This window comes from Synchiropus splendidus, chromosome 17, assembly GCF_027744825.2.
Source record: "Synchiropus splendidus isolate RoL2022-P1 chromosome 17, RoL_Sspl_1.0, whole genome shotgun sequence".
Taxonomy (NCBI): Eukaryota; Metazoa; Chordata; class Actinopteri; order Syngnathiformes; family Callionymidae; genus Synchiropus; species Synchiropus splendidus.
Genome location: NC_071350.1, coordinates 13010038 through 13026212, shown reverse-complemented (window position 1 = coordinate 13026212; position 16175 = coordinate 13010038). Strand labels below are relative to the sequence as shown.

Genomic DNA, 16175 nt, shown 5'->3' with positions numbered 1-16175 from the left:
AATTAAATGATCTTGATGTGATCACCAGAAAATCATTAACTGAGCGAGAAGTTGGGGGGCAAATGATATAGTCGCTAACGAGGATACTTCCGTTGCCCTGTTTTATTGTGAAGGCGAGGACCGGAAACCGACTGCACGGTGTTGCATTGACGCCGCATGCGGTCAGGCAGTTTCACATTCCGATGACAGAGATGTGAGCGTCTGTGTGGGCTCGAACCGTCTTCAACCGCAACACGATGTCGAACCCGAAGGAGCCCGGTGTTCCGGACGGATACAGAAGTCTGAGCTCGGAAGAACTCGCCGAGCTTCTGCACGACGACGACAAAATGGACCGAATCATCCGCATGAACGAGAAGGTGGGTTCCGCTCCGCGCCGACGGCTTCTGACGCTCCGGTGCCCCGCTTTTGTTGGGAGCGAACTGGATCCGGATCTGCTTCTTCCCGAGCTTAATTGTCGGGCTGAGGTCACGTTTGAAACCCAAATCCTCTTTGCATGGACGTGTCTGCGTGGCGGTGGATTTCATCTGCAAACCCCCACTCTTGTTTCTCCCCCTGCGCTCGCGCTGAACACCTTATTGTGATCCGAAATGACTCGGATTGACATCAACACGACCACCAGCGTGTTATTTCGGCGTCATTTGAGCTCTTAAACGCTTCGTCGTGTAGAACCCCAGTTCCAAACCCGTCCTTTAGGAGGTCTCAAAGTGCCATTTAATTCACTCGCAGTGTAACTTAAACACAGCCTTACGCCGTTTTTACAGGACTGGGCTTTCACTTTTTTGGTCTGTACGTAGCCATTGAAACCATCTCAAGTCGATTTACTTAAAGTTCTCTGAGAATAAGCTCAGCGGGCGCTTGTTTTCATGTAAATGGGGGCCACCGAATTGAGCTCTGGCCCCTAAGAAGCAGGTTCGTTCAGCCTCCTTCACATGTGTATTTTTCTATTTCAAAGTATTCCTATAAAATCTTTTGTTTTTGTGGAGTTCCGCCTGGTCGGGTTCTGGGCTACATGATGACCTTGCTGGCTCCCGGGGCTATTCATGCCTCTTTGTCTCACACACACACACACAGAGAAGGTGGAGATTCCTCAGACAGACACCCTCATTGGTCTGTGGGAGAAGAACCTCCAGTGTTGACCAGTCATTGCTGGTCTCCTCACAGCCGTGTATAATCTCAAGTCACTGCAGAGATGCACTCCTTGCTCGCACACTGGAGCTCTGACAGAAAGCTTCAGCTGGTTATTTAATTCCCTCCTGAGCGGCACCATGTGGTTTTCTTCGCCAAGGTTCTGTCTCCTTTCGTGGACCACAGCTGTGGCAGGAAAAAAAAGTTCATCTCTGTCCCCGTTAAATCGGCTGTCGCATGCTTTAACTGTCGTCGGCAGGGTCAATAAGCTGTCGCTTGCTGTTACCGTCTGCGGCAGACAGTGATTCCTCATGTCTCTTAAGATAACTTCACATGAACACAGGACTGGTTTAGGTTGTCTGTCACTCTGAACATTCTGTCCTCATAATTGTGTCTTGAAGTTGTAGGGAAAAAAGGAAGTTTCTGTTCAGTAAGTGCCGTCCTCTGAACTTCCTGTGGCACTTCCTCCACATAAAGTGCCACCGACCCCACCACTGTTCAGGCCGAGCGCTTCGCTGTAGGTGCTGAACCCTCTTTGTTTAAGCCCTGATCCTACAGGTCTATGTGTCAGAAGTGTTCATGACAAGGTTCATGACCTCAGGTCCCTAAAGTGCTAAGATAAGCCTTTTTAAAATATTAAACTCAGACAAACAGGCCCCAGATTTTTCACCTCAACTCCGGGACCCTTGGATTCAGATTCAGTGATTCGTAACTCTGGAGATTTGACCTCTCAGATCTGACACACTGCGGTCACATGATCTTTGACTCTGGCGCCAACCGCGGTGTTTCCCTTTGAAGCGTGGCAAAATGTGAGACAGATGAAGCGAGCGGCTGCTGACTTGTCTGACTCGCGACTGAATGTTGCTGAAACAAAGATTCAGTCACAAGCGTCCAATTGTTCGGGGCCACTGCCGCCACTTCATCAATTATGAAGTTCTTCAGCTGGTCCGGTGACGCCGACCCTCCCCCATATCACCCACCCACACCCCAGTCCTTCAGTCGTGTTATTTGAGACCCTTATGTAGCTGCTCTTCCAAACCTGTATCTGGAATATTCTACTTCATGTCCAGGATCAGCAGATCTTTTCTGACTTGACTTCTGTATTGAGGATGCAACAAGAATTGTCGGCGAGGGAATGTAGAATGTTGGCGGCCGCAGCAGATTACCAGACGGTGATGGAGCAGCTGAGGAGGGGCTTGTATTGATGTAAATTGTGTGAAATTATAATTATATATTTGTGTTCCGGCTTCAGTTTCAGGAGCTTCAAGTGGAGCGGGAGTCACTGCTCAGCTCCAACCGAACTCTGGCAGAGGAAAGTCTAGCCAGGCGACCTCGTCTTAGTCACGGCAAAGTCCAGCTGGCGGAGAAGTACCGGGAACTGTCCTGCCTGGCGAGCGCGTGCAGTGGGAAGCAGAGTCGCATGGGTGAGTCCACAGTCGAACAACTGAAGCTTAAGAGTTTCCATTCTGAACCAACTGGCATATTCTAAACTTGTCTTCATCACCACACATTTTTGAAAGCTCTGTGTAGCTACTGTCACTACATAATCCCCAATGGATTCACCAAAAATGTTGTAGCAAGTGAAGAATCAGTGTGTGACGTGTTGACACGGTCGCCAAGGAAACTCACTACATCAGAAAATAATGTTCCGGTTCATTACAGAGCGTCACAGGAGAAATGTGTGAAGAAATTCTATGCGAGTGTGGAGCTGAGTAGCCTTTATTTTTGAACATTTTCAGCTTGATAATCCCTTATTTGATTGTTAATCATTTAACAATATGTTAAAACAAATTTGTACCATCATTGTTTTGGATTGGTCATCCATTTTTAGGCGTTCTTTTTGTAGATATCGAGTTTCAGTACTTGTTTTCATGTCCCAAGACCTCCTTTCTTCTTCTTCTCTGCACGTTGTTGTCCCAGAAACAATATTGGTTTCGTGCCCTTGCCAAGATAAATGTGGTAAAGGTTGCTGTGATACTTGACAGGAAATGGTTTGCTCAGTGAAAACGAGTTATTAATCCAAAACAAAGGTCAGCTAGACGACGTGGATGTGCGGGAGAGAAACTTTACAAGTCATTGTGGGATGACAAAACATGGCTAATGGAGAGGATTCTGAACTTCATGTTTGGACCTCAGTTCAGTGGAGAACTTGGAGACTGGCTGGCTGCTGATGTCCCAGCATGGTGGCGACTCGCCCGTGGGAACTAAACGGATCAGATGAAGAGCAGCGGGAGACTTCACCGGTCGTCAGGGACTCGGAAAGTGTCCGGTCTTTGTTCGGCGAGTCGCGATGGTGACGGCAGAATCTTCTGATTCCTGACAGCCCAGTGTTTGTTTAAATCCTGCTGCCCTGTGCGTCGGAGGAAGCTTCGTGTGATGAATATTTCAGCCGCAGAGTTGTTCTTGGATCGGCACCAGCGACCACAGGAGGTTTTTCAAATGTTTGGATGAACCGGAACCGCAAGTTGACCGACCACATCAGGACTTAGAGGTTTTGATTTCACACTTGTCCAACAAGTCAGCTGCTTCAGGAGGTTGTTGTCGATTTTGATCAGCAGAAAACACGTTTTGTTGCTCGGAAATCCTCCACCTGGGGAAGGTCATCGACCCTGACCTTCACTCTTAACCAATCTGGTCTTGCACATGTCTTACTTCAAGTTGAGTGAGGGTTTTGACTGCTCACCATCGTTGTTCAACTCAGTAAAAGTTCCTATTGGAAGTTCTTCATGGGTTCTTCCACCAAATAGGGATCAGATGTTTATTAGAGGAAGATGGCCCCCGCCCCTCCTGCCTCACAAGTAGCGGGGGTGGGGGGTGACCTCACGTGGACAGGAAGTTTGGAATTCCTCAACACTTCCATCACAGAGGGTCTGGTGACCCCAGGTGCTGCTGGAGAGGTTTCATTACTGACTTCTCGCCCGCGGCGACGAAAGCTTCGGCTCAATTAAAGCTGTGCTGCAGTTCTGTCAGTCATGTTTCACCGCAGCTGTGAAACCAGTCAGACTTCAAAGTCTCATCCTGCAGGAGCTGCCTTGAGTCCAGATCTGATGAATCAGCAGAGAAAACAAGGAGTGCAAGGCGTCTTTACTAACTTCTGAGATCCTCATACAGGATGTGACTTGCATTGCTGACCTGGGTGGGATTATGGGATGTTTGCTCTGCTCAAACAGACAATAAAACTGTGTTGTTCCTCCTCAGATCACTCTGAGATCCACAGACACTACGAAGCTTCCTGAGTCACAGTGAGCCGTTTTGGGATTTTAAATATGTAAAAGATATGAGGTACTTCAGTGTTACGCTGCCAGAGACAAGAGAGTTGTGTGAATGCCTGTCAGCTCAAATCTGTGGCTTCGGGAGTTTGATTCATGTTTCAGAGCGACTTCAAGTGGAACTGTAAGAGGCGGTGGCGCGATGTTGGACCCAGTGGGGGAGTCGGAAATATGAGAGTCGGGAGCTTAGAGCTTTATATTCAGTGTTTCCAAGCCTTTTTTATACTTATGATTGACTTTCAGTAGCCCATACATGTTAGCATCGCAGGTCTAAAGCGTCAAAGCTCAAGATTGAAGACCCTTTGATTCACTGTCGGACCCCAGATCCAGAACTACGTTACAAAAGTCAACTGTTCAAAACTTTGGATTGCTCTTTAAACTACAGAAGAAAGACACCTTTTGGCGGTGTCACACCACCATGCTAATGGCTACATTAAAGAAGCATGTGTCTGCTAGAAAAGGGAACTGCTTCCTAGAACAGGTGTTGGGAAAAGACCCTGTATTGAGTACCACCCCCTGGTGAACTCAGTCAGTCACCCATTCACTGACCAGTAGGACGCACAACACATGAGTTGCTGGCAAACCATTGACGGTGGTCACCATGATGTTTCTTGTCAGATATGCGTTGACTCACAGGCGCCCCCTCAGGGTAGCTGCCTCTGTTATGCTCTGTGCGTCGGGTAATTAAATCGTCAATTATTCAGGCGCGGCAGTGTTGGCGGCGCTGCAGGCGGGTGAGTTCTGCTGAGTTTAAATTTCAAGCCCCTTGTAATATCATGAACCAGCTGTGTGTGTGCGCCAGCGTTTGAGTGTATAATCTCTTCATTGGCGTCTCCTCCGTCGATTTTTCAGGATCAATCAACACACAGACACACACACACACGAGCTGGCAGCTTCCGAAGAGAAAACGATCGTGTTTATTAATAAGCGCGACTGCTAGCAGCTTGCCGGGCCCCATTGATTTATATCCCCGGACCGGAGACGGCAGAGCAGCAGGTCGAGCATGAAACATTAAATTTGTTTGACTGGGAGCCACAAGAGAGCAGCTCTCCGGTTTGTTTCATAGTCAGTGATAATCGTGCTTACTCATCTCTGTAAACGGAATAGTGCTGCGCCAGCCAGGGTCCTCGCAACACGTCATGTTTGTACCCGAAGAGCGACAGTGAAGGTCAACACTGCTCTAAATATTTCCTTTATGTCTAGTGGATTTTAGGTGCGATTTTCATTCACAAATGAAGGTAGACAATAACACAAAACTGTAGTGTTGCAGTTTAAAGTTGACAAAATAAAATGGCAAACAATAGTCACACTTCTTCCACATAGTAGTGGAGTCGTTGTCAAACAACCAGTGAAGTTTCTTTGGATTCTAAAAGCAATACTGTTTTCATATTAGCTTTCTAAAATAGAGGAAGTGATGTCAGCTCTTCTGCAAGCAAATGAAACTCTCCAAGTAACGCTACAAGAATCCTCATGTTCCCACTGTGATGTAACAGGCCTCAGCTGTGTGAGTCTCCACCAGTGTTATCCACATCTGCTCCTCTCGCGCCGCCTCACCCGTCACTCGGCACATTCACGCTAACTGTCACATCAATCAGCGCTGCTCCGGGAACACCAGGACGGTTTTCACTCTGCGGCCGGTCTGAACCGCGAGTCGCTCAGGAATGTTGACACTCGGCGCTTCAGGGGGGTTCCGACAGCTGATTAGATTATTTCACCGTGGGAACTCTGGCGAGCTGCAGACTGAACTTTCAGAATGGAGTCCAGGCTGATGGCTTCCGACTGTTTGATGGTGTGAGACCAAGGGACGGCAGGAAGGAAAGAGGGAATAATGGTTCAGGACAAATGACTTTCTGGACTCTTGTTGTTGCTGTGAAACTCTCGTCAAAACTTTCCCTGGAGTGAAATATGCTTGGCACAAGACACCCCTAGGCATTTACCTATAAAAACCCACATGGATTATGAGTCCCACCCCCCCGAAGGAAGATGAGCGTAAGTGTCTCAAGCGCATCCTTGACTTTCACCAGGTAAGGGGTGACTGGGCTACCCAATAGGGTTGGAAGGATAGAGTGATGTGGTGATGTTTAGGTGTGTTGGTTTTTCAGATTGGGTATTTAAATCCTTCAAAATTGATAGGAACATTGTCTCCCCATCAACCCCTGAGACCCCACTAGCTGCCCCAAAACTCGACTTGGCCACCTCTTATCATCAGTGTTGCTCTTTCTAGAACACGAGGCCCCAATGTTCATCTCCATGGCGACACATTACCGCATATCATCCTCGTAATGAAGTGTTACACCATCAGGACCACTGTTGACTGGTCACCCCCTACCCCCAAGCCCCCCGGCCTCTTATGTAGGTCAGTCCCAGCTGCTGTGGGAGCGTTTGTTTAGTTGGCTGTCACCTCTCATTACTTGGCTTGTTTGTAATATTGCCGATGTGGGCGCCGGGCCGCTGTTTTACTCCAATGTTGCTGCGGTGATGAAACAAGGAAGATGGATTATTAATGCTGAGGTGACGCCGTTTGGAGCGAGAGTAGCGCACGCTGCCGCTGCGCCCCCTGTTTCAGCTCGTTGGTGAAGATGAGATGATATCTGACACACGCTCCACAACTCCTCCTACTCCAGCAGCGCCCACCGTCGTCCCCTCGGGGGCTTCCAGTTATTCCAGCCTTTCCGGTGACCTTCATTTGCACCCCCCAGTGTCCAGTCGGTGAACCGGTTTAACCCGTGGGGGTGTCGCGTGACGGTCGTGGCGTCTCTTCCAGGGACAGGAGACACTAAAGAGTCAGCTGGGTCACAACGTGTTTGCAGTAGTGGTCGCAGGCATGGGCCGCCCAGATGACTGTCGCCCATTGCAAGGTGTTTTTAATATTCATGTCACATTGCTTCATGTAACATACATGATTCATATTACATAACATTGGGTTATCCCTATATTACAGCCTTCATTGGGGCTCATCTGGGGGTCCCAGTGCAGTTGACATTTCACTCGACGTAAATGATGAATCCTACAATGGTCTGATGATGTCATTCCTACTCCTCATCGTCCCTGTTCTCTCTTGTTTGTGGCAGAAACTGGCGTCCAGAACCGAAGCCTCCAGACAGCTCACACTCTTCTGCAGGAGGAGGTGACGCGGGCAGAGGAACACTCGGAGGTGAGGTTCTCCTTCAGTGACCAAGACGAGCCACGTTTGTGTAGGTTGAAATTGTAGGCTGAGTGAAGTCAGCCTCCAGTGTAGCCGCTTGGAAAGGTTTAAAACATTCAAACCTCTCGTACAACTCGGCTCCACCACAGATCTTAGGTTACACCCACCTTCACCTACAACTCTGCATTCACTGGGCTATTAATAGCTCCAACTCGAGTCATCCCCCACGCCTTCAGGACAGCTTACAACAACCCACATGGGTAAAATCTAGACAACTCTCAATGTGTGTCAAACGCTTCAAGTTTGTCTCAGAATCGAGCAAATATTGATGGTTCTGTTGTTGAAGCTGAGCACCACAATGGCCCATTTGGGACGTTATCAAAGCCACATGAATAGCTGGAAACAGCTGTGGTACGGAATCATGGAACCTCAAATCTGCCGCAATGAACCGGCGGATGAGGTGAATGACTTGTATAGAAGTCGTGTTTTGTTCACCAGACATTTTCCACGCAGCTCGTAGCTGTCCACCAGCTGTCGATAGCACTTTGCCGTGAAAACATTTGGATCAGCTGAACCGTAAAAACAGTCAACCTACTTTGTCCGTGCTGGAAATTGATCCTGAAAGAGTCGGAGGGTTTGTGAGTGGTTGACCTGATGGCAAGTGGGGCGCAACCGCGACTGACTTGATGATGTGCGATGCAGGGAGGTGAAATTTGGAACAAGTCAACAAGCGAATACCATGATCAACCATAACGTTTTGAACATCTGTTTAGTGTTGTGGGGCAACTGTTGTGACCTGTGCTGGGATTTTGACCCTCTTAGGTGAGATTTCTCCCCTATGCTATATAGTGAAGTATGATGGGAGAAATCCATCACTGTCAATTGAGTAAGATTCTGCCTTTTAAGGTAGACCTTTAAGGAGGACCGTTAAGGATGTATAATGTGTTCTGATGTCGTTCTTTCAATTGCCCTGAACTCCCACCTATCCTGGAGAGATCCCTTTGTTGAAGACCAAAGAAAAGTTAGATGAGCTGAGTATTGTTACTGCTGTATACGCTGAGGTTAAACCTGGTCAATAATGTGAGAAAGCCAGCAATTCTATTCTCTTAACTCTCACATGGAGTCCCACTTGTTTCGAGGCTATGCTTGGACCTTATGTTCTCTAATGCCGGTGTCTTTCTTCTCAGGAGCTTCTGGAAAAGTTCATGGAGGGACACATGAATCTTGACGACTTTCTGGACTCCTTCCAAAGCTCCAGAAAGACATATCACGTCCGACGCGCTCAAGCAGAGAAGATGCAGGAGGCAGCGACGCAAGGGGGTCAACGGATGGGAAAGAAGTTGGAACCTGAGAGTAAAGTGCTGGAAGTAAAAAGGGATACTGACACACAGGATCCTCAGCGGCCGAATGGCTTTGTGGCTCAGGGACCCCTGCGGGTGTTCCAGGTCCGTTACGGCCTCACGCCAGCCATTCTGCTCCCCCACTACCCTGTGTCCTCGCCATCAGCGCCCAACCATCAAAGCAGCACCCCTGTGCCCGACCACCCAGTGGGACAGACCCACATCCTTAGTCCGACGTCACAGGTACCGGGTCACGGCGCTGCTGTCGGACTCAGAGTCATCGGACAGTTGCCGGGTGGCTGGGCGGCGAGCGGGCGGCCGGTCCGTGTACAGCAGCTGTACCGGCCGAACCAGCCGGAGCCGCCGTTCCGGTGAAACCCAGGATTAAAGAGGAGGACTGATGCCAAGGGGAGCCAGTTTGATGAGGACAACAGAAGGGAAGATTTATTATTTTTAATATTTCATCAGAAGCACAAACGCTCGCAGGAGCAGGGAGAGCGTCTTCATCTTCATCATCTCAGCGGACTTGGCGGGCGGCACGTAACCCAGAAGCCTTCACTGATTTATTTATTCATGTAAATCCGTTTCTGAACTTCAAAGCCTGCGTTCGTCTGGATGATGAAGCGTCTTCTCTTATTCTGGAGGGAGGATTTAAGCCAGCAGGAAGTGGGCGGAGCTTCCTCTGGTTTCAACGACTGGTTGGGTGAAATGATTCCGCTGTTTGATGAACAAGTGCATGTTTACTGCTCAGCTACATGAAAATGCCTTCAGCCGGTGCCCAGTCGCCTCAAATATTCAAATGAAGACTCGCGTTTTTATTAAGTGGCGACGACTTCTGGCATTTATGAGTCATACCGCTAATTCCAGATCATCAGTGGAATCTGCACAAATTAAGCGCCAGTCCAGTGTGTTGCTCCAGGGAGGACACTTCCTGCTCTCCCGAGAGAAACACACGAAACATGTTCAGGTGTTGCTGACGGTGCTGTTGGTGCCCCTCCTTATATTCAGTGAAAACGTGAACCGAATACAACTGACCTTCATCTGAAGTTTAAGCCACTAAACAATGTGAAGAGATGAAAGCGACGTAACTGGGCGCCGGCTCTTCCTCACATGCAGTTTGTCCTCTCAGGGATGAGCTCTTCAGTCGACCAGCAAGGTGGGGGGTGTCTGGGGGGGAAGGGAGGGGGTCGACTTCCACATTCCATAAATTCAATGACCTTGTGAGGTTTTCTGTTCAACAATAATTCTGTATTTTTGAAGCTGATTGTTTTGTTCTGACCAAATAAAACGTTAAAAAAGTCTGTTCTGTTGAAATGAAACATGGGTTATTCAGACTGAAAGGTGAAAGGGTCAGGATTACAGCTCAAGTACAAACGGCTGAATGAAGCGGCTGATTCGCGAGTCTTCAGCGAGGAGGGCGAGTGTTCCAGATTTTCCAGTCGAGTGCTTCTCTCTCTCATGGCTGTCTGGAATCCGGGCGGATCAGAGGGAAAATCTCGCGGAACATGTGCCATGATATTTGGGGCCGCCGGCGTCGCGGTAGATGATGTCAGAGACGTCGGCGGCGATCAGAGCGTGCTGGCTGCAGAAGCTGATGATAACATCACTGAAGAGATGAAAGACCTGTCGCCGACGACCAAGATGAGTCGCTCTGAGTCTGATAGAGTTTGAGGGAGTTTACTCTGTTACGCTATAAATCTAAATGCTGGAGACACGCCTGAATCATGCAACTGTGGAGCAGTGCAACACAACTCCTGGGACTCTGTGTGTCACTCATACTTGATAGTGTGGCTGTGAATGTGTATATATTTATCAGTGAGTTTCATGTGGGATTGTATGTGTAGGTTATGCATTTTTGTGTAACTGTAGAGGTTTGTGTCTTCGATATATGACAGCTAGAAAGGTTTGTAATACTGTGCCTCAGTTTGTGTGTCATTTTTAAGTGCTCTTCTTGTTGTGTGCCCAGCGACGTGCAAAGTCTTGCATCAGTTTTTGTTGGTCTTTGTCTGATGAATGTTTTATGTATGTGTGTTACGTATGCAAGTCTGGGCTTGTACGCGTTGTAATGTGTGTCTGTGTTTTCTTAGCTCGACTGCCTGAATTTGTGAATGTGTATAGATGCACCAGTTTTTACTTGTTGGTGTGTGTCAGGCCGTTTGTGTGTAGCTATGAGGATAAATACGCATCTTTGTCTTTGTAGATCGCGTGTGTGTGAGATGCAGGAACCTGAGGGAAGGGCGTATTTAAACATCTGCTGAAACAAAAGACCATCACCATGGAAACCATGAGCCACTCCCTTAATTCATTATTTACTTACAAGAGGACTTGATGACCCCCGAGGATTAAGCCCCAGTTCTGGTCCATCTCTCGGTTCAGAACGTGCTTGTAGCAGAAGTGATTGAAGGTAGAACGTCTCGCTCTTCCTCTTCTAGTGCAAGTGTTTCTGGCATGTATATTTAGTCTCCAGTCTGTCATCACTGAACTTCACAGACCTCCTGCAGGATTGTGGCCCAAAATAGACATCAAACATTCAAGAATAGACACTTTAGATGTCTTCAAAAATTCAAATAAAAGCAGAGGTGTTGCACAAGAGCTAGAGTATGAAACCATCTTGAACATGTGGAAGACCGTTAAAGGAGTTAAACTAGCAACCTCATCAACTCAGGGTCAACTTACCCTTCTTTATTTTTGGTGCAACCAAATATTTAGACGCTTTTAAACGTGTCACAATTTTAAGAATCTCGCAGCTCGTGGGTCCAAATGTCAGGGGGGTAAACACCAATGTAGAAAATGCAGCAACAGCAAAAGGAGAAATACTTTAAGTTGAAGTTGAGGAACCGCGTTCTGACAGCAGTGATTGAAACAGAAGTACTTTTTACCATTTATGTGACGCCGATTGACTCGCACTGAATTATTTAACTTTCCCTCACAATTTAAACGGATCCTGTCTATTCAGATAACTTGTTATTCTAAGTGGAAGACGTGGGATTAGAAGGTGAGACTCAGGAGAGCTTTAAAGGTTTAGTGAGGATGTTCTCCAGCTCACATCAGTCGGAGAGAAAGTTCTCTCTCCTCCAGCGTAAAAACTTCTCCCAGCATCCCTGGCTGCTCTTTAAATATTAAAATTATTTCCTCTTTGTTGTGCTCATGAACCAGTTCACTGAGGACCCAGAAAGCAAACAGCGCAGTGATAGACTGTTAGGCGCTTTGCTGCCCTCTACTGGACGCTGACCCCTTAACGGGGATCATCAGGCCTTGGCCTTTCGTGTGACTTTGCGTGGATTTATTGAGGGATTCGCAACATTTTAGGTCGTGATATTGGAACCCCTGACTGTTGTCATTGAATAAGGTACTCAGATGGACTGTCCGCCCAGGTTTTACTAACCAAAAATAGCTGAGCTATGAGCCTCCTATTTCTGTTGAGTACCGCAACATTTTGTTCCCAAAAAATGAGGCCAACCTGAGCACATTGAATTAAGTTTTTCTTGCCAGCCGATGGGCATTTTCCACAATGATAGTGAGGATTCGTTCGGCTGAAAGTGTGATCGAATGATGGCCACCATGGAGTTTAGAAGAGGTCACCGAAGAAGACCAAGTTAAACACCTGTTCGGAAGACATTTCTATTCGAAGAACGCTGGATCTCCTCTCTTCTGCATGATGGAGCTCCTGCCTTTCAAGATAGAAATGAATAAAAGTTGAGTTTGAGTCTGTAACTTGGTTCTTTCATTCTCTACAAAGCTGGGATCCCGGGTGAGAGCAGAAGTCCGCCAGACAGTGTTAAGCTTTGTCTCAGCTCTTTCTTCCACTCAAGACACTTGCTTACTTGTGAACAACATCCTGGGATATTGGAAGTTCTCCACCTGGCCATTTATAAAACATCACATGATCATTCTTTCTCTGTGTTTTATACTGTAAATGTGTCTGTCCTCTGCTGATGTAGTTCAGTCTTTAATCCATCTGGTTTTCACTTACAATTGTGGCAAGCTAAGAGTTAAACTTTGAGTCTCAAGCACCCAAAAGACCTGTGGTACAGTTTGACCCTGTGCCACACTCTAACACACACATGCACACACAGGCGCACACATATTTCATTAGAAGCGGCTCAGACGTTAATCCAAGTTCCCAGCGTTACGTCCACTTTTTCTTTCATTTCACACATCAATTGTCCGTCTGCAAGCGTTCTTTCACAAAAGAACGTTCGGGAGTCGAGGTAACGGCCTGCTGTGAGGAGGCGAGCGGCTACAGCAGGATTCAGCTTCTTTTGTGTCGCAACTTAAAGTGAAACGTCCACTCAAAGTCTTTAGATTAACCACTTGTGTGCTGGTTTACTTTACAGTCCCGGAGAAGCATTTTATCCAGCTCATAACGTTACAGCCTGCTGCCTCGTGCTGCGAAGGCAAGGATTTGCTGGTGTGTTCTTGGAATGAGCCACGAATTGTGCCGATGAAGAGACTGAAAGAACTGAAAAAAAGTTGCAGTATAGTTGGTAAAGTAAATGTTGACCAAGAGGCGGTTGAAAAAAAACATGTCGAAGTAAGAAAAAAAAGGGAGAGTGCAGTAAAAATGAGAGCGTAAAATCTCAAAAGTGATGAAAAGAAAAGAACACAAAAGTCTGCATGGTTTTATTTTGCTGCCAACAGATGAATACAACACATTCTTAGCTTAAGTATCGGTCCAGTTACCTGATCCTGGACCACTTTTGTTACTGTGTAACAGGTCGGTTTGAGGTGCGTCAATCATTTCATGAAAACTGGTCGCTGTGTTAGCAATGTTAGCTTTTAAGCTACTTGAGTTTCAACTTTAGTTTGAGTTAAGAGCAAATAACAGTGGAGATAATAGTGGTGGTTAATACTATGGTGAAAACACATTTAAAGCTCAATGATCAAGTTATTTTCAATAAAATCCTGAATCATCAGAGCTGTCACTTTAAAAGATCTGCTCAGCTAAAATTCAAGATCTAGGAGTCGATCTTTTGGAGAACCTGCATGGTCACCTGAAAGGTTCACCCTGAGCTTGATCCCTCAATGTCATGGCCACCTGCCAAACCAAGCATCACCTCTGTATGTCACATCTTGGTGATGTCCATGTCGTGGATGTCGTGAATGTCGATCACCTGAAACCCCAAGTTGTCTATCCCCTGCTTCTGCGGCTTGTTGTTGTTGACCTGGTTGCCGTGCTCTACGTCCGTCTCGAAGCAGAGGGCGCAGTGGGGCGTAGTAACCCGGACACTTTTGGAAAAGTTGGAGAAATCCACTGAATACTTTCCTGTTTTTGTGCGGGCGATGATGGGAAGGAAACTGTAGCCCCACTGGATCTCCTGAGGGATGTATGAGGTCCGGACTTGACAGGAGGAGCTGGTGGACTCAGCCGTACCGTCCAGAAAGACCACCAGCTCAAAGTCCTGCAGGGGGAGTGTGTCGGCGGACAGCTCGTAGAACGGGCTGGACTTGTTGATGATATGGTACAAGGTCAATGGACAGACAAAGAATAAGTTGTCCTTGCCAGCATCCACCAGGAAATCAATGTCCACCTGGTCCAGGATGATGGTCTCACCGTCCACCGTCGTGGTCCGGAGAAGCTTCCCATAGATCTGACTCCCGATGAGCAGAGTCTTCCGGAGGTTGGCCACTCGAATCAGGAGGCACAGGCTTCCTCTCTTGAGGCAGATGACCGCCATGTGGCTGAAGCTCACCGTCTTAGCCCGTCTTTTGGGCAAAGAGATCTTAGCAAGGATGACGCCGCACATGAAGCAGTTGATGAAGACGCCGATGAGAGACTGGACAATGATCAGTGCGATGGTGCCGGCGCAGTGACCCGTCAAAGCCCGGCCTCCGTATCCAATAGTGGTCTGAGTCTCCAGAGAGTAGAGGAACGCCGTTGTGAGGCCGTTCACATTGTCAATACACTGAACGTGCCCGACGGTCCGGTTCTGTCCCGTCAGGTCGCCGTTGCTCCTGGCGATCCAGTACCACAGCAGGCTGAAGAGGAACCAGCTGCCTGTGAACGAAGTCACGAACAAGAGCAGGACGAAGCGCCAGCGGATCTCCACGAAGGTGGTCCAGAAGTCTACCAGGTAGGCCAAGTGGTTTCCTGACTCGATGTTGCCGAACTCGATGTTGCAGCGTCCGTCCTTGGTAACAAGGCGAGTCTTTCGGTTCTGGTGGCCGCTCGGCTGGATGGGCCCCCGGAACAGCTGCAGCATCCTGGAGGTGCTGCAGTCAGACGGGACATTAGCGTTACTAGAGTTAGAGAAACTTTCAGTACACGTTTGTCTCTAGATCAAGTTTGAAACCAGAGGGGCGTCGCCCGTTCTTCTCAAAGTCCTTGCTAACTGCCTGTTCAAATGGACACACATTTCAAACACACAAAGAAATTGCATCTTTATGATAACAATAAAGCATGTTTATTTATAATTCTTATGCTTGGTGATTTATCTCGATAACTCTTATTTTTACAAAAATATCCTTTATTGATTTAAATCTAAAAAAAATAAAAAAAGAAATATAGTATATTATCACTGTAAATCAAGTTATGTTTATTACAAAGGTTTACAACTGAAAAAAATAACATCCAAAAAATATGTCTCTATTTTAATTTTACAAAAATTTGAGTTGTTTTGTTTTGCCACTGACAATATCATCTTAAATGGTTGATTTTAAAAACAGGTTTTATGCTAGTGTCATTCAAATTTTTACTTTGTGTAGTTGTCGGTTCTGCCACCAGAAACAACTGAATGTTCTGATCTGATTAATAATCTGAACTGAGGAACTTTTGTTCGCCGAACGTCAACACGGCAACTTGAGAGTCTTACGTAACATCTGCTGCTTTATTCGCTGTAACTTTGTGCCTAAAGACATCAAAAAAATCAATGAAATTATGAAATATTTAAACTCCTGGAATATGTTCCAAAATAATAAAAAATCTCTTAGATTAGCAGGTTTCTGGACATCTGTCGTTCAAGAGTCGTTCAACATCTATACCGACGATGCGCCGTTGTAAAAGTTTGATGTTCATACCTGCTGAGTGACACCATCGGCCCCAAGCGCTCGCCGCCGACTCTCCTCCAGCCAAGTGGCCCTGAAGGCCCCGCAACAGATTTTAATCCACAGTGAAATGTTCTAATCCCAGCCACATGCCACCGGCGACATGCAGCAGGAGCAGGAGGCGACTACAGTCACCACCGCGTTAATGGAGTCGGTGATGCCGCTTGTGGGGACCAGGGACTGGTGAGGGGACCAAAGTGAAGTGTACGCTGGTTTTGTTTTCAACCATGAGAACATTTGGGATTTGTCGGG

The 16175-nt window shown here is 47.2% G+C and overlaps 2 protein-coding genes across 2 annotated transcripts; one reads left to right on the top strand and one right to left on the bottom strand.

The window, feature by feature from the left end:
- Positions 1–167: 167 nt before the first annotated feature.
- Positions 168–10036, top strand: vps37d (VPS37D subunit of ESCRT-I). The gene is made up of 4 exons (XM_053847578.1): positions 168–356; positions 2378–2549; positions 7466–7548; positions 8727–10036. Exons 1-4 carry the CDS (start codon positions 237–239, stop codon positions 9252–9254), a joined length of 903 nt encoding a protein of 300 aa, XP_053703553.1. The 5' UTR covers positions 168–236; the 3' UTR covers positions 9255–10036.
- Positions 10037–13547: 3511 nt separating this feature from the next.
- On the bottom strand, positions 13548–16074 carry LOC128748714 (ATP-sensitive inward rectifier potassium channel 1-like). Its single transcript, XM_053847669.1, has 2 exons — positions 15897–16074; positions 13548–15092 (listed from the first exon to the last, which is right to left on the bottom strand). Exons 1-2 carry the CDS (start codon positions 15911–15913, stop codon positions 13946–13948), a joined length of 1164 nt encoding a protein of 387 aa, XP_053703644.1. The 5' UTR covers positions 15914–16074; the 3' UTR covers positions 13548–13945.
- Positions 16075–16175: the final 101 nt, after the last annotated feature.